The sequence below is a fragment of the Leptonotus elevatus genome, chromosome 4 (assembly GCF_054856555.1).
Source record: "Leptonotus elevatus isolate MCC_2025b chromosome 4, RoL_Lele_1.0, whole genome shotgun sequence".
Taxonomy (NCBI): domain Eukaryota; kingdom Metazoa; phylum Chordata; class Actinopteri; order Syngnathiformes; family Syngnathidae; genus Leptonotus; species Leptonotus elevatus.
The window spans coordinates 15396280-15421495 of record NC_141242.1 but is presented as its reverse complement, the minus strand read 5'-3'; the positions used below and the strand labels follow the sequence as shown (position 1 = coordinate 15421495).

Sequence of the window (25216 nt, the reverse complement as noted above, 5' to 3'; positions counted from 1 at the left end):
TCTGCAGCCAGTGATGGCCAAACGGTGCATATCATCATGAATCATTTGAGTCAGGTGTGTTTTGACCTCCGGTGAACCCCTGACTGAGACCGGCTCACCGGGGTTCGATCGAATCCAGGTTAAGAAACACGAGAGTCAAATTCAGTGTAGTTGTTTTGTTTGAGTCCTGAGCAACTGTGATGTCATTTTCAGTTGATATCAAACGGCTTTTGCAGATGTATTCACATTGCACACATTGAATATTAATACTGTGGTATGTTTTAACATTCTAAGCATTTTTTTTACAGTGATGCAAACTGTATATAACCATCAACAACAAATAACATATTTTAAAAATGTCAACACATGATTATAAACATAAAAAGCTCATGTGTCTTTTTTTTCCCCAAATTCTGCTTTTTGAACATTTGCTGGCCTTCATGTTAACATCAGCTTTGCTATTATTTATGCAAGTTGCGCACTTTAATCCACACCGAGGTTCACAGTTGTGCTCTGCTTCTCATGAACACGCAAATAGCCAAGACAAATCGGCGTGTTTATTTAGTTGATTGGGAGAAGTTCAATACGGCAAACACAGGCCCAGCCAATGCGTGATCTCCGCTCCCATCACCCCGCCGCCGCTTTTCGACACGCTATCAGTGAGAACCGAGCCCAATGAATGCGTGGAATGCTCGCTGACGTCACCGCGTGCACCGCATCTCCAGTCACATGGCTAGGTAAACACTTCTAGTGTGGTTTTGTGTGTGTGTGTGTGTGTGTGTGTGTGTGTGTGTGTGTGTGTGTGTGTGTGTGTGTGTGTGTGTGTGTGTGTGTGTGTGTGTGTGTGTGTGTGGGGGTGTGTGTGTGTGTGTGTGTGTGTGTGTGTGTGTGCGCGCGCGGTAGCGCTCGTGGCTGAGGCCAAAATGATTCAGGCGTTGCGTGTTGTTGTTAAAAGAATAACAAGTGCTTTGTGTATTTGTGTAAGGATTCCTTCCATGTTTAAACATGAGTCTCAAAAAGTTGTCACCAATGTTTGTCCAGCTTGTGGTTTGACTGAACACATGCGTACGTGCATTACTTTATGTACAAGCCGTGCAACGACATGCATACACATTCATGTAACATATGTTAGCAGGCAACTGTCGTGTTGCAGGTAACTGCACGATGTGTTTCTTTTTATTATTTGTATTCACAATTTGGGCTGCAATTAAAAATATCTTCAAGATCATAAATGATAGTCATTTGCTCAATGAACTGATATCTACAGTGATTGAGAGGCGCTGTTTTGTCATATTTATAAATGAAATCCGATGATTGAATCCACCACACATGTCCACATGCTCACAATCTGTGTGCCAATGCCTCATTTTAAATCCACCACCAGCGCCACAAGTTAGACCTGGTTTTAGGTAGTCTAAAATCGAGTATTATTTTGGTAACCAAATTGCCAGATGGCTTACACTCTAAAAAACAGCTGGGACAAAAATTACCCAAACATGGGTCGAAAAGAGACTGCCCCAAATTTTGGGGTTATTCATTTAAATGAATTAGGTTGCTTTATACATAATTGGCCTAAAAATTTATGGAGGACGAAAAGTTCCATAATTAATTACATGTTTCATTTATTAATTAAATATTGAATTGAATAAATCAATGTGTTATTAAATGTGTCATTAATTAATGAAATTACCTATGATTATTTGTGTGTATATATATATATATATATATATATGCGAGATCTCACAAGAGTCGAGGCGGGACATTACGAGAACTACGCCTCAGAAGCAAATCACTCTTCAAAACTGTACTTAGCGAAATAGTAGAAATATCACTTTTATTTTGATGTTGGTTTTGCACAACAACAAGCCTCGATCACTCTATATCAGCAAAAAAAAATCCATCACCGTAGCCGCCATGTTTCTAACCTCCTCAGGCCGAAGCAGTCGATTGGACAAGATTTGAGTGAACCAGGCTTTAGCCCCGCCCACTTAGCTTGACGGGCTGTTTTGTGGATTATTCTTGACCCAACTTTATGGGTTAAATGAATATTCCAATGACAGTTCAATAGAGAACCCAATTCAATTAAATGAATAACCCAATTTATTTAACTTTACGGGTTAAATGAATAACCCAATGACAGTTAACTGAATTGGTGCCCTGCGATTGGCTGGCAACCAGTTCAGGGTGTACCCCGCCAAAGCCAGCTGGGATAGGCTCCAGCGCCCCCCGCAAAACCCAGTTTGCTTTTCCCCCCTCATTTTTTAAAATGCATTCCATCATTCATCAGAGGTGTTAACAACACTGTTCTCTGTGATGTCTGAAGATATACTTACTTTTAATTTACAGGGACTTTAAACAGGAACGGACAATTAGCCACATCAGTGGAAGATTGCATGCCAACTGAAATATATATTCTTTGGCTCTTGCACGATTTTTTTTTTTAAGCTGTTAGAATTTCTCATCCAAAATAAAAAATTGGATGTGATTGGGAAGTAAATGTATACTTGGTCTTAATTACCACAATAGGAGAAAAACAGAATAATAAAGATAAAATAAAATATAATGTGGTACAAAGCTAGTATTGAATGGGTTCTTCCTTGATACGTCTTTGAGTGTTTTAAAACATGTTAAAGGGACTTTTACATGACTCTAACTTCTTGGAGCTTTTAGCCATGTTAAAATGCTAATTCCTCACCAAAAACATGACCAAAGTTGTGTTTTCCTCCATTTGCCTCTGTATGAGAAATTCTAGGTTATTCTGCTCTCCAAGCACCAGCCCCTCCCAACCTGAGAAAACAAGCTTTTGGCACGGTTTGACGTCATTGCGTGTGGCCCCACCCACTTTCTCTGAGACCTCCCTCCATGGGATAATGACAAAAGTAGCCTTTATCAATAAACATTATGTCCAAATGAATTCAAAGCAATCAATTATTCTTGAATTTGCAATGCCAAAGAGCAATTAAATGACAATTGGCCCTCTTAAAATACATTGGCCGACACTGGTGTGAAATATTTGTGCTGTCAACTTTAATTGAATGGATGGTGTAGTGGATAGTGTGCTTGCCCCATAAGCATTAGAGCGTGGGTTTGCATCCTTCTCTGGTACTTCCCCCCCGCCCCCCCCGTCCTCCTTATTTCCTATAACCTCTCTGCTCCCCTCCTCTTCCACGATTTATTGCGGCAAGGACCCGTTTTGTTGTTTGTTGTGCGTGACCAAACGCAGAGATCTAGCAACCCGTAAAATTTAGAGTCCATTTACAAAATCGGCTTAAAACCATTCCTGTATGTTTCGTGGGCGGGGACGTCATGAGAGGGGCGCGGCAGACACAGGGGGAGAGGCGGGGTTTTGCTGAACCGAGCGTTTGACTTCTGGGTAAGAAAAATAGCCACCGAAATAACTCATATTTAATAAGAAATTACGGTAGAAAGTAGAGGTGTTAGAAAAAATCGATTTGGCAATATATCGCGATATTACAGCGCGCAATTCTCGAATCGATTCGATACGTGGCCGAATCGATTTTTAAACATCAATTTTTTTAATGGAAATATTCAACAAAACGTCTTACTTAGGGTTAGGATTCACATATTAAGCATGGAAGAATGTTATATTAATGGAACATTAAGACTTAATATTTTATTTCAGCGCTGTTATAAGCCTGAATTTTCAGATAAATACATTTTCATACAAATCTTACAGTGTACATGTACAAGTTTACTGATTAGTATTTTCTAAATTTGAGTGAAAAAATAATAAATCGCAATAATCAATTTATAGATTTGTATCGGGATTAATCGGTATCGAATTGAATCGTGATTTATGAATCGTGATAAGAATCCAATCGCCAGGTACTAGGCAATTCACACCCCTAGTAGAAAGGTACGATTTCATCATTATATGCCTATAGTTAACTGTGGAAGGTCTTAAAATACCATGGTGAGTCCCTTTAAGTACCGTAATATTTGCTTTTGACCTGCTACGTAAACATGTGATGAAATTATACCTGCCTTGACACAATTAACGTGGTTCTAATATTTTGGTTAGAAGCGCTCGATGGAAACACCTTTCAGTTCAGTGTGATGCCGCACTGCAAATGATCACTACAATATTTGCTACAATTGCAACCTTTCTCACAGTGTCATCAAAAGCAACAATTTTAGATCCCAATAAGCAAACATAGCGTCGAATACTTTGAATGTCTTCCATCAATGGCGACACATGTAAACAGCTTTCAAGCATATTTTCATACAAATATACACTTTATAATAAATAGGTCTGCAGTCAACACAACTCTGGGTGGTCCGTGATCCTCCTCCTCAAACTATGACAGGAATTCAGCACGACATCAGAATGTTTGACAGCGGAACATGTAGCCTAGATGCTCGTTTATTACCCGCGCGGCCCTCGTGAGTCGGCACTCAAAGAACATGGTTGTGTGTCATTTATTTCCCTTGAGGACCCCAAGCTTCTCATGCGTTTGGCTTTTTTTTTTTTTTTCCTCCTCCCTATAGGCTAGCTAGCAGCGTCAAGCTCCATTGTCACGCCAGGATGTCGGTCAGGGAAATCTGTCTTTGTACCTTCGCGGTTGCTGCAGAATCCCGCATTCGTGCTACGTGGGCCCTCCGGGAATGTCACCGACAACTCTCACTTTACAAGCTAATGGTGGAAATCTACCCACGGGCCTTATGTTAGCCTCTTTCTTAACGCTTGAATGCGACTTTTTCCACCTTGAAAAAAAAGAGGAAGCGGAGATTTATGCCCCTATGCATGTACACAGGTTTATTAGAGGCTGCGGATTCATTGGTACTCATGCTTTGGTCTTCTGTACTTTATCAGTGATTTATAAAGGGTGTCATTTAAAAGAGCATACTTTAGTGGGCCTTCACTGCGTTGTGTGTTTGCTGGAGTCCTGTGGGAAACTTGATGGAATTGTAAATGTTCTTCAAGCATCGGGGGGGTGTTTGCGTGTGTGTGCGTGTGTGTGTGTGCTTGTGTGTGTGTGCTTGTGCGGTCTTTTCTCTGATGAGCGTAGACAGAGCAGAGACCTTGCTGAGTCAAGCGTGTGAATAAAAGATGAAACAACGTATGCAACGTGGGCCGCGTCGCACGCTCACATTCTGCCTCCATCGCCTCTGGCCTCAACTCCGTCCTTTTTTTTCGCCGTCGGCTGCCAAGTGGCGCTTTAATACTCCCGACCGCTCGAAAATGAAAAAGCTTTGCGCGCCGTTTGCACCGCTGTCCAAATTAACGCCCGCTCGTACTCCAAAGCTCTCGTTTCAAGGTCAAATTGTCGTGTTGTTCAACTGGTCGTTAAGTTGCTCTTGACGTAGTCGCGCTCGTCCAAGATAAATATTGTCGCCTATTCCAGTTAGACTTATGGCTTCATGAAAGCCTTTTACAATGGAACTGCACCCAACGCTTTGCACCGCTTGCAGAAATCCAGTTTAATCGCTTTAATACGCTCCATAGTCATCACAACTGAGACAACCGAGTCTGCCTAACATTCAAACTCATCTGATGTTTCTCACATGTAAAGCGCATGAAGGCGTCTCATACATTAACTCAACTTTCCACAGTCGGTTTTTTATGTTTTTGTTGATTTCGCAAACTAGTTAAGACGCTATCAACAACTCCTTTGTAAGTTTCTGCCAAGTCATACACTCCAATTTGTGCCTAACTAGTTTCTCTTGAGTCTCTTGATTGATTAATATCCATCTTTGGGATGGCGTGGCTCAATGGTAGAGTGGTCGTCTCCCATCCGTGAGGTTGTGGGTTCGATCCTCTCCCCTGGTGACGATGTCAAACTATCCTTGAGCAAGACACTGAACCCTGATTTGCTCCCAATGGACCTGGCAGGGCCCTGCATGGCGGCAGCCGACCACTGGTGTATGTGTGTGTGTGTGAGTGAATGGGTGAATGTGAGGCACTGTAAAGCACTTTAGGCACCATATGGTGTAAATCAGCGGTGTCAAATTCCGGTCCATGAGAGGCGGAGGCCTGCATGTTTTAGAGGTTTCCCACGTCCAACATTGCTGATTCATATTCAAGCTTGTTAGCAAGCTCTGAAGGAGCTTGATAATGATCCTGATCATTGAATCAGGTGTGTTGGAGTAGGGAAACCTCCACAACATGCAGGACTCTGGCCCTCAAGGACCGGACGACTACACCTATGGTGTAGATAAAGCACTATTAACTCATTCACTGCCATTGACGGCTATAGATGTCAAAAATTAATTTGAACTATTTCTATTAGTTTAGCATTTTTCCCACTTTTGTTAACAAGAGTATGACAACCTAGAAAAAATATTGTACATTTAGAACAGATATAAAATGTTGTGAATAATCATGAGCTAACTAGTGAAGTGATGCGATTAATTATGATTAAAAAAACATAATCGCCTGATGCCCCTAATTTTTAATAATCTTTTTTTTTTAAGAAAATAAAATATTATTAAAAATGTAACCTTTATGCCCCTAATTTTTAATAAGTAAAAAAAAAAAGATTATTAAAAATTAGGGGCGTAATTGTTTTCGTAATTAATCGCATGACTTCACTAGTTAACTCATGATTATTCACAAATTTTGTCTGTTCTAAATGTACAATATTTTTTCATACTCTTGTTAACAAAAGTGGGAAAAAATGCTAAACTAATAGAAATAGTTCAAATGAATTTTTGACATCTATAGCCGTCAATGGCAGTGAATGAGTTAATAATGCTTTATCTCCACCATAGGTGTAGACGTCCGGTCCTTGAGGGCCAGAGTCCTTTAATTAATCAAACATTTTATATCTGTTCTAAATGTACAATAAATAAAAGAAAATCTAGGTTTTCATACTCGTGTTAACAAAAGTGGGAAAAAATGTTAAACTAATAGAAATAGTTCAAATGAATTTTTGACGTCTATAGCCGTCAATGGCAGTGAATGAGTTAAAAAGCAGTCCATTGACCATTTACCATCTTTAGGTGTCATAACATGTTTTGAGTGCTCTTCCTTTGACCTGGTCAACAAGTAGCCACAAACACGCTGTCCACCACCTTGAATAGATTGCAATTTAAAACACACAAAGCAAACTGGCACCTTGCAGACGGAACAGAGCGGACGGAGGCATTTAAAACAAACAAACAAGTGAACGCTGTGTTCCCTCCTTCGCCTCGCAAGGCCTCAGCAGTAATCCTGACTGGTCCATTATACTGTAATGGCTTTGGCATGCTCCTTTGGGGTGGGCTGCCGGGTCTTAACCCGCCAGATCCCCTAAATGCACAGAGCCGAGAACCTCAACAAATCAGAAATGAGCGTGCGCACCAATAACATGTCAGAGAAATAATCGGCCATCTTTGGGATGTTGAAAGCATTCAGACCTTTTGAAGTCCGAATATGGTTGCAAGTACATGTACATTCTGTGTTGGTTATGTAGCATCACTGTGGCCTTTAGTGACTCATATGGGAAGGATTGCTCTGCACTCAGGCAAAGTCCTTCCCTGGGGAAGCTTAGGATGATCAAGCTCATTAGTCACACATTAGTCAACAATAAGCAGAATCGAAGTAAGAAAGCGTGAAGGGGAGATTAGGTGCTCCACATAAAGTTTAAAACACATCGTGAATAATATGAATGCATGTGAGCATTTTAATGGCCATTACGTTTACGGTAAGAGTGCAGCAGATGCCAAAAGAGAGCTTTCGGCGTGTTAAACTTTGCATAGACACAAGCGTGTTCCTCATTTCCTGCGCACGGCCCGTCTTGCTTTGGCAGCCCACCTTAATAGTTCCCTCCAGCGATGACGCAAATGACCCGTGATGACTGGCCCCCCTCGCTAAAACCTGTGAAACATTAGCCAGCTTGAATAGCAATGACTCTCACTCTCCATGCTCTCCCATCAGCGGGTGGACGAGAGCAGATTTACAAAGTCTCCTCCCCACTGAGAGGCTACTGTGCTCGAGTGGATGCGGGAGGGACTTGCCTGGACCTGCTGGTGCGAGATAGTCCAAGGGCCCTATTTCCGTGCCGAGTTCAAGTCTGGCGCAAAGCGTAGTCTTAAATGTGAGAATGGGTGGAGTTATTTTGTCATTTGGTATTTTCCTAGACTAGCACAGACAGACGACGAGGGTTTTTGCGCTGTTATGCACCGTTGTGGGAGGGAACACATTGATGCATTGATTGTAAAATGTTATTACATAATGAGCGTCTTACATTATAATTAGACTTTACACTGATCTGATCGACTGGATCGTGATCGGACGATATGCAAAATTCGTGATCGACTGTGATGTCATAATTTGTGCTATCATGTCGTGTGTACTAATAGCATGCGTGTATTTATTTATTTATTATTTATTTATTATTTTTGACTGGTAAAAAGTGTGAAAACAAATTTATTTACATCAAATATGAGAAAAGTATGTGTGTTATTTATTTAATTGTAACATATTTTTAGATCAAAGTATCTTTAAGTAAATTACGTTAACCTCCGGCCACGCACATTCACCCAATCACAAATGCAGCTAGCAGGCAGGCATGTTGTTTGAATAAGACTTGTTATATTAATGTTAATCAGAGTTTTTTTTAACTCCCAGCCATTTTCACTGAAGCAACCCCCTTCGCTCCCGGCCGTTTTACTGGATTTTGACTAAAGAAAAAAGTATTTAAAAAAAGTACATTTGTATTTGTTTCCGTTTTGCAGCAATTAGCATTAGAATATAGCTAAGTTTCATCATTTTTCACAAACCTGTTCAAAACACTGGAGAAAAGAGCTTGTTACTCTAGCACGGGGTTAGGGAACCCTGGTCCTCAACAGCCACTGTCCTGCCTGATTTCCATGTCTCTCTCCTCAAACACAGCTGACTCAACTGATCACCTAATCAGCAAGTTCTTACGAAGCACGATAACGATCTTGTTTATCAATCAGATGTGTTGATGGAGGGAGACATGGAAAACAGGCAGGACAGCGGCTCTCGAGGACCAGGGTTCCCTAACACTGCTCTGGCATAAAAATAAACATAAACAACGTAATACATTTTTGGGACCATTGCAATATTTAAAATATAATGTTTTCATACATTTTTGAGAGCAAATTAATTGAAAATATTTTTGGGAGTTTATTAATTTTCCAATGCATTCAATGTCAATTATACATTGATTTTCGCTATGGAGGGGGTCGGTTGTAGTGTAAATATACAAGTTGTTCAAACAGATACGTTTCTCCATCTACTGATCGAATTGCCGATTCAAGCATCGTATTTTTCAAATTTCGCAGATCGCTGATTGACCCTAAAAGTTCTGATGCCCCGAAGCCTAAAAAAAACAACAACGCTAAACCCACGATTAAAACACTAAATAAACGCTACATCTTGTGATTGGATTGGTGATGATGATTGGTTATATATATATTGTTTTTAAACCAATTGTTGATCGGTGAGCGTGTAAAGCCTAACCATAATGTTTTGTAAAAGTTTTTGTTATATATTCCCAAATGTTCACATATTCAAAATGAGTGGTGAAAAAACTTGTAGTTTATACCTGCTGATACAGAATCTCCTACACCAATTTATTACAACTTGCAGAAACAGTTTGTGACAGAAATTCCCTGTAAGATTTTCCAGAATACTGTACACCTTTCATAAGGAATGCAGCAAGTATTTGCCTTAAACGGTCGACTCTTGCATTGTTGCTCAGTTGACTTATGACTAAACTGCTGTAATATCAGAAGAGCTCATCTGATCATCGGAGACTCAGCAGGATGTGGCCTAGTTTTTAGTAGTGGAGCGGCATGTCAGAGGAGAGCGCTGCAGACGTCATCTTATCTCTGACACGGCGCACTAATAGAAGAACAAAGAGGAGGAATAAGAAGGGGAAGATTTTGTCTCCTCAAGGTTGGCAGGGTTGAATACAAGTTCAGCGAGGTGTACTCTTATGTAAATAGATGTTTGTTTGAACTTTGAATGACTTCAAGGTTGTACACTTGGTGAGAAGGAATGCTGGGAGTTAATTGGACAGTGCGGAGGTGCAAACACAATCCCTGGTTAAAGCTACTAAATCCTGCACACTGACTTATTTAACCCAACTGTAAAGTCAGCATTATTCTCGGTCTCCCTTCCTTTTAATTGTCCTCACTGAATACTCAAGCGGCATCTCAGTCAATTCAGGCCACACGTTACCATAGTCCAAGTAGACACACATCAATGTGTGAAGGCGGTAAAGTAGGACGCGGCGTGATGAACAGCGAGGGCTAATGAAGCCGCAGATCGTGAATGAATGATTAAGAAACACGTGCGCATACTGTATCTGGCACTGAGCTATATTTGGGATGAGGCCGTTTCCGGCTCATTTTCAAGACAGTTATTAAAAAAAAAGAAAAGAAAAGGGAAAAAAGACTCCGCAGCCAGTTGATGACAGTCTTCTTGGCTCTCGGTACGGGCTGTGTGCATGCGGGACATGACGATGCAGGCTGCGGTTCGATAGTGCAACACTTCACACCCACGAGGAAGTGGTTCTTAGCTTGTTATTGGCGAGAGCAGTGCAAACAACAATATTTTCATCAAGTTTGTTTGTGCTGTGCACCTCAGCGATGGGGGCTTGCTGTGGGCTGTGGCACGGGGCCATGGCATGGCTGACACCCACTCTGCTACCCTCTTAACACTCTGACAGGGAGGAGATGTGGAAGTTTATCTAGCTGCTACTATTTTCAATCTGGCAAATATTTTTCGAAATGTGCCTGTCCTTCTAATGACCCTCCTGTCCTACAAACAACACAAAAAAATGCTCTCAACGTATGGTTGCCAGTGGAACTTGTTTCCTTGTATTTATTATCTGCTCGTGTTCAGCTAAATGTTTTAGAAGTCATTGGACGACACTTCACAGTGCTGATGGACAAAGGCCCGGTTCATACTTCTATAGCAACAAATGAGTATATATGTATTTTATTTTATTTTATTTTATTTTATTTTATCTTATGAGGAAAATAAGCTGAATTATATGTTTTGGCCATCACCTGACTTGAATCCAATTGAGGATGCATTTCACTTGCTGAAGACAAAAGTAAAGGGAAAAGGCCTCAGGCAAGAACTGAAGGCAGTTGTAGTAGACGCCAGGCAGAGAATCACCAGGAATGAAATCCAGTCAAGTGATGCTAATGTGTTATAAAGGTTGTAATTGACGGCAAAGGATTTTCAACCAAGTACTAAAAACCAACCAAATACTTAAAAGTAAAAGTTTGATTTATGATTAACTCATTCACTTCCTGCCATTTTCACTGAAACAACCCCCTTCGCTCTGAGCTGTTTTACTGGATTTTGACTGATTTTGCAAGGCCCACGGAATATTGAGTTATATTGCTATAAAAACATGGAACCTACCAAAAAAAAGATTAGAGTCTCTTCTTTCATTGGGAAACAGAAGTATATTTGTATCTGTTTCCGTTCTGCCGCAATTAGCATTAGAGTATAGCTATGTTTTATCATTATTCACAAACCTGTTGAAAACACTGGCGAAAAGAGCTTGGCCTGGCTGATACTCTGCTGCCACCTGCTGGTCATTTTATGTAATAACTAGCATTGCTTAAAGCCACCTCTTCAGGTCAGAAGCTGCATCAAAGCCTTCTGTATGCTCTAGCATAAAATTAAAAACAAAAAACGTAAAAATAAATTTTTGGGAGTGAAGGACAAAGTATTAAAAAACGTATATATATGTTTTGGGGTTTTAATTAGTTAATTTGTCCCATTACTTATGATCCCTTAACCCATTTTAGTCGGAAGCGCTTTAGCGCTCTTCTACTTTTAAAGCCGGAAGAGCGCATACGTCATTTTGATCTGTTTTCGGATGAAACGCATCACAATTTACACGAGAGGGGGACGTGGGCCTCGTAGCATGTCTTGGAATTTTATTCAAGCATTCATGGCTGATGCAGATTTGCAGGAGTTATGAAATACGTGACGGTGATTGACGAGTACGGCACGGGAGGACTTCAAATCAGTGTAACCAGTCAACAGTGACATATTGTTAAGAAATATGTTTGTAAACCAGAATTTTTTTTCCCAACGATTTTGTAACAGAATGGACGATGAATAATTACCACTCAATTCCCCGAGGTTATTACAACTGCACTCCAGTGTTGAAGGTAAACAAATGTGACACAGTCGTTTGTTGATATATATATATATATATGAAAAATATATATACTGAAGGTTTATAATAATAAATGATTATAGGAGGCATTGACAATATTGTTAAATTTCCAGGAAAACTTCAGGTTTTCGGGGGTGATTCTGAAGAGGCATGTTTTGCCAGGCGCCTTTGGCCTTGATGAGTTAAAAATGATTATTTTGTCACATTACTTTTGGTCCCTTCAAAAATGGATGTCACATATACCAAAATGTTAAATGCATTCTTGCAAATGGCGTTACAAAAGATTGCAAAACAAAACAAAACAAAGCATGGCTCACTGGTCAGTCAGTGTCGGACAGGCCCGTCTACCTCTCCAAGCACCTGTTTGCTTTCTTACCACATGTTTAAAGCTAAGTGTGTGTCGTATTTACACGGGTGTGTTTGCATTAGAGTTGGTCGGGAGGGGCTCGTTGGGTCTCATTCAGATGCCAACGTGCGAATTCATGTGAAACAGTGGATGGTCGTGTCATTACTTTACATTTTCTGAAAGAGATTAAATTGTAAGATGCATTCCACCTTAATTTCGTTTTGGCATCATCTTAAAAGCTCGACCCAAGTGAGATCCAAAATATCATCATATTTGGAGATGTGAGGTATTCTTCTGATATGTCTTCCTCCATCCCACATGGTCAGCAAGATGCTTCTTTGGGTGTTAATTTGCTGTCTTTGTGTTTACAGTCAGCAGCGCACGTTAACCACATGGTGTGCGCAACGTGGATAACAAACAAGTAGAGAAGGATAAACAGCATCACGTATCAAAACTCCTGTGGGGATATTTCATTAAGCATCTGCAGAGAATTACAAGTGAGGAACGAGGGGGTGGATGCTGCACAAGAACATTATCGTCGCCTCTTTACATCCACAAAGATTGTTCTCTTGCAAGTACTTAGCGTATTCATTAAGACAAAGGTCCTCTTGAGTGCTTGTGACTTTACTGTGGAAATACTGCACTTGTATTCACATTAAGGCCTTTTCTCATTTTAACCACTGTAATTATGAAGGTATTCTGGAGCAGAATATGCACCTGCCTGTTGTCAAAAAGCTTGGCCTCAGCTGCAGTGACTAAGATTAAAGATAAAAACTCTAGTACTTTGCAAATCTTAAAAGTTGTTCTACATATGCTTAAAAATTAAATTAAATATTTTTTTTAATGGTTTATGTCCTACTTGACTGCTAATAATTGGTATCGGTATCAGCCCTGATGCACAGAGACCTAGCGGTTAAACTTATCAAGTCTGCCTGAATTGACTGTAGAATTTACAAGTAACAACTGGCAAAAAAGTTGCTGTGAAAATCTATTACAGTATATTATTGTATTTTTGTACAAGTATTTACTGTATATAAATTACAGTTACTTACTGTATTTACTTTTTCTTAAGAAAGCAGCAATTCACTGTAATCTAGTTTACAACTGTTTCTTGTATTCGAATTTACAGGAATTTACTGCGCTCAATTAACCGGCCATGCATGTCTTTGGAATGTGGGAGGGGACTGGAGCACCCAGAGAAAACCTACGGAGGCACCATGCATGTCTTTGGAATGTGGGAGGGGACTGGAGCACCCAGAGAAAACCTACGGAGGCACGGGGAGAACATGCAAACTCCACCTAGGAAGGCCGAAGCCCGGACTCAAAATCAACCCTCGTTCTTGCAGCCGAGTGCATAAATGAATCTTAGCTGTAATGTTGCCTGTTTATCGGAGAAATGAAATGTGAAGACGATGCAGACTGCCGTCGCGCTAAAATATGACTCACCAATTCACTGAATTCTAGTCCTTGCTCTGGTGACAATACAGGGTCCGCTATTTGCTTCTTCTTTTCTAGAGAGTTCTATCCGCCAAAATCCGACAATCTTTACAGTATTTACATGTAATCCACAAAACATAGTTGCTGTAAAAAAATTACAGTATTTGACCGCTAAGTACACAGCAAATTACTGTACTTAGTTTTAACCCATGATGCACTTTGTTTTACCCACAATACCTTGCCGTATACAGTTAAATAATGTAAAATTAAAAAAGAAGATAATGCTGTAATTTTTTACTGTCGATTTCACAGTTGTTACAGTGTACCCAATACCCAAAAGAAAAGAAAAATAGACATCACTGAAGGTAGTTGTAGCCAGCTAAGGCACATAATTAAAACAGTATATATATATATATATATATATATATATATCAGGATTTCAGCTCACATTTCGGGCCATGATGTTCCAGTGGTAAAAACAAACCATTATGTACCATATTGTTTGCATCTAGAGGAGTAACTCATCCATATGTATTAGCTGTTCAGACCCAAACCGCACTCTCAGTGGGCCTGGAAAGTCTCTCAGTTGCACATCTATCTTGTACTTTTCACATGTAGTCTGGCTTGATGCGAGGGAAGGTTTTGGCCCGTTAAACAGCACACGGAACGGAGCCTTGCATGTCGTGAGGCTGTGTTTCTGTGCACACACATGAAAGGTGGGCTTACATAAGATTGTTTATGTGTGCACTAGGGGATGCTCATAAGGCACCACTCAGGTTCGTCGTTGACTCAGTCCTAGCTAGCACCCGTGCTGTTGTCAAAGCTTTAATGAAGCGGTTAATTGGCTGCCTGTTACAGTGAATCTAATAAATGAGCCTTTTACCGTGTGGATTAACTGTGCACACTATCAAGAGAATGGAGGCTGAAAGAACAACCCTCCCAATATTTTGTTCATTTATTCAAAATTTCCATTTACAGTAAATGCCAGACTGTGAATAAGCCAACGGGCACAGGTTCTTGCAGGCCAAAATATTGAAATAATCCTTGAAGAGTTTTATTGACTTGGCAGACGGCGTCACGGCATGTGTTTTTACTAGGGATGTTCAACATCACTTTCTTGAGTAGTCACCAAGTACCAATACCATTAGCACTTTTGATACATAACATTTCTCCAAAGAAACAATGACAGATCATTTTATAGAAAGACCTTTACAATATATCCCAACATAGTATTTTTCTTTAAAATTGAATTAAATTAATGGCAATTTTCTATTCTTCTAATTTCTAGTTCCTGATTATAAAACAAGAGAAGGCTTTTAAGGTATCGTCTCGATACCAATACGTAGTATCAGTACTTGCCCACTAGTAGTTTTTACTTCAACTTGATGCACAGAGAAAGTTATTGGAATTTAATGGATTGTCTGTTTATACTTGTATACTTTTTGGGTGATACCCGATATTGGTATTGGTGCCGATACAAGCCTTGTTTCAACGTTTTACGATCAGGAACTAGAAATTAGAAATAAGAGTAAAAAATTGCCATGAAAAATGCTATATTGGTATCAATAGGTGTTTCTTTAAAATGATCTGTCACCGTTGCTTGGGATAAATGTATGCATCAAAACTACTAGTGGTATCAGTACTTGGTATCGGTAATGGTGACTAGCCGAGAGCTGAGTACTCGTACTGGTATCAGTCTGGAAAAAAAGCAGTATCAAGCATCCCTATTTGAATTGTAATTGCATTAGTTTAGAAATGATCATTAATTCAACTAGAGTTTACACAAATTGACATTTAATTGAATCAAGCTTTTTAATGTAGATATTGTTCATTCAAAATCTTTGAGATGATACATTAAAATTATTTTACTAATTATATTAATTTCTTTATTTATTTGCACTACAAAATTTTTGATTCATTATCTATGAGAATAAATTGAAATCATTTTACAGATTTTTCTTTTCACAATACCGGACATTTTTTATTTAAATGTATGCAATTTACAATTGACCATGAGCCATTTGCTGCAGTGTTTATTTAACAAGCACTATAGTTCTCACGAGTATTTCGTTGCATTTGTGCGTGTGAATTTATTTTTGCCCAGCAGGCAAAAGGGCCTAGTTGTTAAAAATTCACGTCAGTCGTGTTTTACGTTTTGTGTGTGTGTGTGTTTTTAAACCAAGCGTATTTCCAAGCAAATAAAAACAACAGTCCCGTTTGTGTCTTGTTAGGAGTCAAGCAGCATGAGAGGGTCGCACGAATCACACTGGTGTCAGCACAAGCTGCTTGCAGGCCAATCCTCACTTTTAGCCCACAGCATGACACAACTCAATAAGCCCCAGTGACACATTCAATTACACCTGAATTATCCGTTTGGCGCCGATACTGAGACGCTTGCCTTTGGTGCGTGGCGCGCAGTGATTTGTCACGGAGACATGCTGGGTTTGTCAAGGCGTCTTTGGACCACAGAGCCGACCGACATACTGTACATCCGACGAGTTTTTAGTCGTGACTTGGCTGTCCAGAATTTCTGCAGCACGCATCAGTGCTCTAATGCATGCAATGGCTCTGGAGAAAGTGAAGAAGAAAAAATGGGGGTTTGCGAGGCCCGAGGAGCACACAGTGGCTTGTAATCAGATCCTCCGCCTCCACCAGACCCTTAGGCAGCCAGTAGGAACGAAAGTAAACCAAACCTGACTGTGAAATTGCATTAGATGTCTGCGCTTAGTGGAAAGTGGGATGGGGTGGGGTGGGGGTGGGGGGGACTAATTTTTGCAAACTACCAATCGCTTGGATTCTCCACTTTTTCACGAATGCACACTATGATAAGAATATGATCTAATCTGTAACAAACATATTGCCTTGACGCGCCATTTTGATTGACATTGTCAAAAAATTACAAGATTAAAAAAAACAACTTAATGATTACTGCGGTTTGTGTTTCCAATCATTTTCATTAACTCTTCTAACGGCAGTCTCAATTAAAACGTGATCTTTGAAAAGGCAAAATGGTTGATGCAGGTCTTCCGACATAATTGGAAGTGTGCCTATTGTTATGACCCGTGAGCGTTACGTCCATTAAGTTGTAGCTTTTCACATATTTGACAATAGTTGTGTCTTTGTTGTCTCACAGATCCTAGCCCGCTCAGACTGGGAACACAAAAGAGGCTCCAGAGGCTCACAGGTGGGTTGGCCGACAGAAGAAGTCATACACACACACACACACACACATACAAACCTTCTCCAAGCTTTAAACATTTGTCATCTGCAAAATCAATGAATAGAGTCACTGAATATGATCTTTATAGCTGAAAAGGAAGTCAAGTGTACTCCCGAATCAGAGTTTTATTCTTAATGTCATAGGCTCACACATGAGCACAACAAATCACAACCTGTTAAACAACATTTGAAAGTGGATATAAACAACACTTAAACGTAGGCTCGGATGAGACAGGACAATATTTTCTGCAATTGATTGGCAACCAGTCCAGGGTGTACCCTGGGATAGGCGCCATCTTACATGGGACCTTAGTGAGGATAAGCAGTTTACAAAATTGATTGATTGACTATGATTGGTAAATTTGTTCACCCATAGTAAAAGATGCTACACCTATTTGATTTGTTACTCAAGCAGTATTTAATAAGGAATACCAATCCATCCAAAATAAAATTAAAGGAAAACTTGAACAAAGACTGATCAGCAAAAACATTTTCCCTAGTAAAGAGAAAGTTCCAAGGTCAAACTGTTGCCAAGACTTCCGACTTCTGAGTTTCACACATCAGCGCAGCGTTCCAACACTCGCACCCCCCCGAGTGGTAATCTCACAACCCTGAAGTTGTAGGTTCGATCCCAGACCACTGTGTCCATGTCGAAGTTTTCTTCAGCAAGATACTGAACCACAGTTGCTCCTGATGCCGTGTCATCAGTAGGTTAATGAGTTGTCAAAATGTGAAGTGAAAAAGCGGTATATAAATTAAGTACCATTACCATAACGTAACCAACTTTATCACTGGTGACTGGTGGCAAGAGTTATTTGAGCTAATGCTAAATGCTTTTGTGGTTGACAGTTCAACAGCACAAAAGAAACAAGACATTACCAACCTTTTTTGCTGGGTCCCACATTGTAACATTGGAATTGTGCCACCTGAAAAGTTCAGCTTGCGTTGGGTCTGACCAGCGACATTATGCTAGCATTAAGCTAATATTACCAAAGGCTAGTTAATCTGGGATGTCTGGTCACCCTCAACAATAGGCAAGTTTTAAACATATATAAATGACAAAAGTGTTTAGCTTATTTAGCTCATTTAGCACACCAAAAGAATCACCTATTAGATGCATTTACGAATTATGTTAGTATGCTAACTTTTTGGCTACATCTACCTTGAGCGGAAGTGTAAGTCATTTCATTCATTAGTATCTCCTACATCCAGTATCTACTCAGTGATCATGTTAACTCCGTCCAAATTTCGACCACATTTTTGTTAATCAACTTAACTGCTGAAAAATGTGGCCGACGCCAAAGGAGTTACCGTAAAACCCCAAAGGAAGAAAATCGTCATTTAAAGTAGCACTAAGGAACTTTTCAACCTTAATAAAATATTTTCATAACTCTTCTGATGAAACATCGACTTAAATCTAGTTGGATGGTACCGTTGTCATGGCCTGAGGGTGTGTGTATCATTTTTACTGGCACTAAACAACTTTGAGGAGGATGGTAGGAACACTGTCACAAAAAACGACAAATTTACTGAATGCTTTGCGGCATATGTCACTTTCCATTTTACCCATTCACAAATTATTAAATTACAAAGTTGGAAGTCAATTTGAATGTTGTGAGCTAAGAAATTACGCAATGTGCTTGTCCTCATGAGAAACGTGGTCTTCCTTCAGGCATAACGTTACCAACTTCGTCCTTATGGCGGCGCAAAATAAACGTAAACTGACAGTTCCTTAGTGTTGCTTTAAATCATTTACACTTTTCTCTGACATTCTGCCTTGGTCAGTACCATAGAAGAGTTACTTTACTCTGAGAAAACGTAAACCTTCTTCATCTGGAAGCATATGTGACGCCCTGTAGATCTCCTTTCTTGTGTTGTACTGGCTTGAAGTGATTTGGTCTTGTTGGGGACATTAAAGGCCAGTGAACTGCAGCTTGACACAAGCTTTTGGAGGACAAACACACACACCTCTTTGACATTACCTTCTCCATGTTTGGGAGCTGAATGTTTGGACATCATCGATGTATCGAGCTGCCACTGAGCCACAGGGCATCACTGTGGACGACATGGAGAACAAACAATGCCCTTGAATGTTGGCACAGCACTGTTTTGCGCGCGTGTGTGTGCGCGTGAATGTGTCGCCCCACTATCGGCAGGACAGACTCAAAGAATGAATAGAGGTGGTGACGACAGTGTAAGATTAGATAGCACTAATAAATCCTGCAAAGTTGTTGTGGGACGGGGACATTAATTATTCTTTAATGACGTGCGATCATAACTCTGCTATGACTTGTAATCAATCAATGTGTGTCTAATTTCCTGTGGTAGTTCACATCAGCGCGACAGTCTGACCTCCCCCTTTTTGGATTGATGCGTCCTCTTTAGTGATTGATCATTTTGCAAAGCTTGTGTCCATCAGTGGGATTCCTTCGAGCGTCCGTTGAGCGACAAGACGTAAGAAGTTGACACTTTTGTTGGCAAGCGTTTCCATCTGCAGGCTCTTTTCCCTTGGCTCTGCTTTCATCCCTCGTAGGCTGCCTGGTTCAGCCGAGACACCTCGTCGCAAGCCTGCATCCCACAACCACCTCTTGAGCTGCTTTTGCGCAGCCTTGATTGGTTTGCACACGTCGTCTTTGCCAGCATGCTGCACATTAGCAGACTCATTTTCCAAACCGCATTTTTATTGTGCCTTGTGAGCCAACGCTCTCGTGGATCTTGTAGCTATGGAGTTGACATTGAAGTTATTGTACATATGGAAAAAGGTCTCAATCGTAAGAGACCGCAGGCAATGAAAACATGGCAAAAATCACTTCATGTTTTTCTTTCTTATTTAATCAGTCTCTAAGAAAAAGCAAAAATGAAATACCTTGTTTGTAGGATCTCGTAACATTTCCAATACTTGACGCTTAGACGCTTAGATTATGACATGCCCATTTCATTGGCAGCCAATTCAGTGCTTATAATAGCCGCAGTCCCAGGGACTGACATTTTCTAAAATCGTTATAAGAAGAAAAAAACTATCTAAAAATGTTTAAAAGACCTTAATTAAAGGTATAGGGGAAAAAAGCAAAATGTTTAACCTGGATTTAAAAGCATTTACACTCGGGGGCGGACTTCACTTCTGCTGGCATCTTTATTCCTTTTGTGTGCAGCATAACAGCTAAATGCAGCTTCACAATGTTTACTTCAAACGCTGGGTTCCACTAGTTGACCCAAGTCTGCAGATCTCAGAGCCCTGCTGGGTTTGTATTCAATCAGCAGTTCTTGAATATATTCAGGACCCAAACCATTCAGTGATTTATAGACCAGTAGCAGAATTTTGAAATCTACTCTACAGCTGACTGGGAGCCAGTGTAAAGCCTTAAGAACTGGAGTGATATGTTCTGATCCCCTTGGTTTAGTCAGGAACCGAGCTGCAGCGTTCTGAATGAGCTGCAATTGTCTGATGTTCTTTTGAGAGAGTCCAGTCAACAGACCGTTACAGTAATCAAGTCTGCTGGAGATAAAAGCATGGATAAGCTTCTCTTGGCCTGCTTGGAGCATGCGGTCCTTCAGTCTGGAGATGTTTTTCAGCTGGCAAAAGGCTGTTTTAGTGATTGATTTGATATGATTGCTGAAAGTCAGGTCTGAGTCTATTAGCACCCCGATATTACGAACTTGGTCTTTGGTTTCTAATGACAGTGACTCAAGGGCTGGGTCCGAATGTGCACCCTACTCCATATCTAGTGCCCTGCTGAGTGGTCACGCCATTTTGTAGGGGGTGAGCGAATGTGCAGGGAGCGAAAATGTAGGACACTCAAAACTACCAACAATGCACTCTGAAAAGTAGTGAACATCGATATTCATCGATGTTGGTGTAGACCACAATGCATTGCGAGTATGAAAAAACAAACATGGCACGAGCGACAGCGCAAGAGCAATAATCAAAGCGATGCATAAAATATATACTACAGAAATAATTAATTCATTTTAGTTCATATGTACAGCAAATTGAATTACAGGTATAATTATTTAATAGCAAGTTGTGATGTCCTCTTGTTTATGTTTAACAAATGTAAAACATCTTAAATCGTGCTTTTTCTACTACACCCTAAAAACAGATTGGTCAAATTTACCAAAAAAAGTATACATTTGACCGATCTAGATGGTGGTTATGCGTCCGGCATATCCTTTGGTTAAAACAACCACTGTAGAATGGTAGGTGTTTTCAACCAATATATATTGGTGATTGGGCCAACCGATACAAATTGGTCATTCTGACCAAGATATTGGTTAATCTGTGTTAGAGGCTGACAAAAGTAGGCTACCACTGATTGTGGTGGGGCAAAATTCATTCTCCGCAATTGACCCATCCCCTGAGGGAGCGGTGAGCAGCAGTGGGGACCGCGCTCAGGAATCATTTGGTGATCAAACCCCCAAATTCCCACCCATAATGCTAAGTGTCAAGCAGGGAGGCAAATGGATCCCATTTTTATAGTCAACAATGCCGTTCTAAAGCACTTGACCCAAAGGTAACATATACAGACTGAACAACAGGGGTCCAAGGACTTGACCCTTGAGGGACCTCACATGTCATGGCCATTCAATCAGATTCAAAATTTCCAATGGTTACAAACTCCTTTCCTTTAAGTAGGATCTGATCTGACCATTTTAGGACTGTTCCATTTAACCCCACCCAAGTTTCCAGCCTGTTCAACAGTATATTGTGATCAATCGTGTCAACTGATGCACTGAGGTCCAGTAAGACGAGAACCGATTCCTTCCCTTCATCAGTGTTCAATCTTTTATCATTTAGTACTTTAACCAGAGCTGTTTCTGTACTGTGATGAGGTCGGAAACCTGACTGGAATTGATCAAAATGTCCGTTTGAGTTCAAGATTTTGCTGAGTTTATTAAAAACCACTTCTTCAACAACTTTGGCTTAGAAGGGAAGGTTTGAGATAGGTCTATAATTTGCTAACGAAGAGACATTGAGCGTTCTCTTTTCAAAAATGGGCTTGACGACAGCTACTTTCAAAGGTTTAGGAAGCTCACCTGATTGAAGTGAGCTCTGTTGATTATTTGCTGCTAATCGATTTGAACACATTTCACAATAGCTTTGAAAAAGCCAGAAGATATTGAGTCAAGACAGCTCGTGGAAGGTTTCAACTGATGATGATGAACCAAATCTGTTATAGTATTTTGATCTACTAAACAAAATTGATTTGTGATTTTAAGTGCTGTGTCACTTTGTCATTTTGCAGGTTTGTGAAAATGTTTGACCTGTTGAATAAGAAAGGAGGAAGTGCCTCCCACTGCATGTGGAGACTTGGGGGGAAACGACATTAAATATGTTTGATTTTAATTCTGTGGTATGCTTAACAATATTTTTTAAATCTAATAATCATCAATAATATATATGTATGTGTATGCATATGTGTATATATATGTACATATATATGTATGGTATATATGTATATATATATATATATATATATATATATATATAGATATATATATATGTATATATGTGTATATACGTATATATGTGTATATATATGTGTATATACGTGTATATGTATATATATGTGTATATACGTATATATGTGTATATACGTGTATATGTATATATATGTGTATATACGTATATATGTATGTATGTATATGTATATATATATATATGTATATATATATATATTTATGTATGAATATGTATACATATATATATATATATTTATGTATGTATATGTATATATATATATTTATGTATGTATATGTATATATATATATATATTTATGTATATGTATATATATATATATATATGTATGTATGTATATATATATATATATATGTATATATATATATATATATATTTATGTATGAATATGTATATATATATATATATATATTTATGTATATGTATATATATTTATGTATGTATATGTATATATATATATATATATATTTATGTATATGTATATATATATATATATTTATGTATATGTATATATATATATATATATATTTATGTATGTATATGTATATATATATATATATATATATTTATGTATGTATATGTATATATGTATATTTTTCATGCATCAAGGGCTGTATGTTGAATAGACTGAATTATGATTATTCGTGCCAAATTCACATAATAGACAACATAGCAAAGCATACCAGGAGTGACCCTTGAATGCAGCAGTGGTGTAATTCCAATTCATTCCATTCCATTTCAGTGTTAGAAATATTGCAATAAACCGTGCTTATTTCAAATAAGAACTAAGTAGAAGTGCCCAAACATACTACAATATGCCACATGGACAGCACGCCTCTCTTGGAATAACTGTGACTTCCTTGATATTATATTGATTTGATTTTGATTGCCCCACATCCCCTTACGTCCCTTACATGCCATTAGCTTGAATAAAACATGCACTAACAAGATGTTGTGGCCGGGCCACAGCAGCACAACCCGGTTCAGCAGAGTTTGAGCAATTTGCTCGCTTCTAAAGAGCTCGTAAAGGGAGTTGGGCTTGGGGGTTGTTTGGGAAGTTGGAAGCTGAGTGCTGGGTGTAGTTTTGGCTCGACGAGCCTGGCAGGGAACGAGGAGAATCCGGAGAGGGATTTGTGTTAGTCCTCTGCTATGATTCACACTATATCACTGCTTTGTTATTCTAAGTGTTGAACTCTTCAGCTAATCCATTCAGAGCCATTATATGGATGTGCACTGGCCTTAAACGTCAGGGAGAAGAAAACAGAAAACGTGAGCGTTTTGTCATTGGTATTTTTCTACTGGACATTTTCTTGCTCAATGTAATCCCATGTTTCTATAAAGCTATAAGTGAGGGCAAAAATTCATGTAGCGCGCGTAGCTTAGCCCTTGTGACGACTAGTAGTTTCTTATAGGATTTAAATGTGTTTACTCGGAAGATCAAACACTCAACTTTCTTTCCAGCAGGCCTCTGAGGCCATTTGTCCCAGCGTTTACTTCCCTCCTGGGACACATTATTTTCTCACTATTGCACAATTTCAACAATCCCACACAACTCTGTCCGTTTACTGCAGACTCCGTGGATGGCCTGTTTAGATGACGGAGCCAAGAGGTTCAAAGTGCACAATGAGGACCAGATCAGAAATAGCAAATATATATGACCTATTTTTTGTGTGTTCCATTAATAAGCATTTAAACATAATCAGACGCAAAGATGATCTTTTTTTTTTTTCATGCAAAATTGTCACACATGAGTTGATTACTAAAAACACGATTCAACACACGCACCAAATAATGAAGTCAGATAGATGATAGATCCAAAACAACAAAGGAGTGTTGAACTAGTTTATTAAATCTCCTTCTTAAAACCTGTAGTACATGCATTCATTCTACCTTGTAATGAGGAGACTAAAGGGAGTAATAAGCCAAAACTAAATTGTGAGTCGGTTTTACCTTAGGCCTACTGTGAACTAAGATAGCAATAGCATTAGCCACAATACCCTCACGCTGTGCCAATCTGGTTCACACTCTTTTAAAAAAAAAAAAATTCCATGATAGAGGATGAAAATAAATGCAACCATGGAAAAAAATTGTGAGACTGCCATGTTTTCTTGTTAATTTGTTAAAAAAACATGGGACGCCTGTAAGCGATTTGATCCGGATGAGAACGAGAACACAATCGTGAATGTGAAAGTAACAGTCAATTTCCTTTTTAATTGGTTTATCAGATGAATCGCCTTGACAACTTAACAAGAAGGCTTAAAACGGGACTGTTCATTTTAACCGGGACTTCTGGTCACCTAATCAAGTGACTAACTGATAAGACTACATAGAATGTATAAAAGCAATGTTTTTTGGCAGAAATATGCAATTGCTATTGATGGTAGAACTTGCAAAGTGATTTTGGTTATTTCCAGCAAAACTTTTGGAAAATGTTTCGATCAGCTCGTAAATACAACTCATGAGCTGTTTTTGTTATTATTGATATATTGGTGAAAACAAATGTACTTTTAGTTGTACAAGGCATTTAAAATGAACAGAAAACTGAAGAAACGAGTGGTCTCTTATTTGTTTCCATTACTATTTATTTACACAATGTATATATGTATAGTGTACTACCAATCAAAGCAAAGCTTTTTCCA

At 39.3% G+C, this 25216-nt stretch overlaps 1 protein-coding gene across 2 annotated transcripts in view; it reads left to right on the top strand.

The window, feature by feature from the left end:
• Positions 1-25216, top strand: part of LOC147175680 (cGMP-inhibited 3',5'-cyclic phosphodiesterase 3A-like) — an 80624-nt gene that overhangs the window by 29645 nt on the left and 25763 nt on the right. For both annotated transcript variants that reach the window (XM_086074142.1, XM_086074141.1), the window contains exon 2: positions 17015-17065. In XM_086074142.1, the coding sequence (XP_085930268.1) occupies positions 17015-17065 (51 nt within the window). The remainder of the gene's footprint in view (positions 1-17014; positions 17066-25216) is intronic.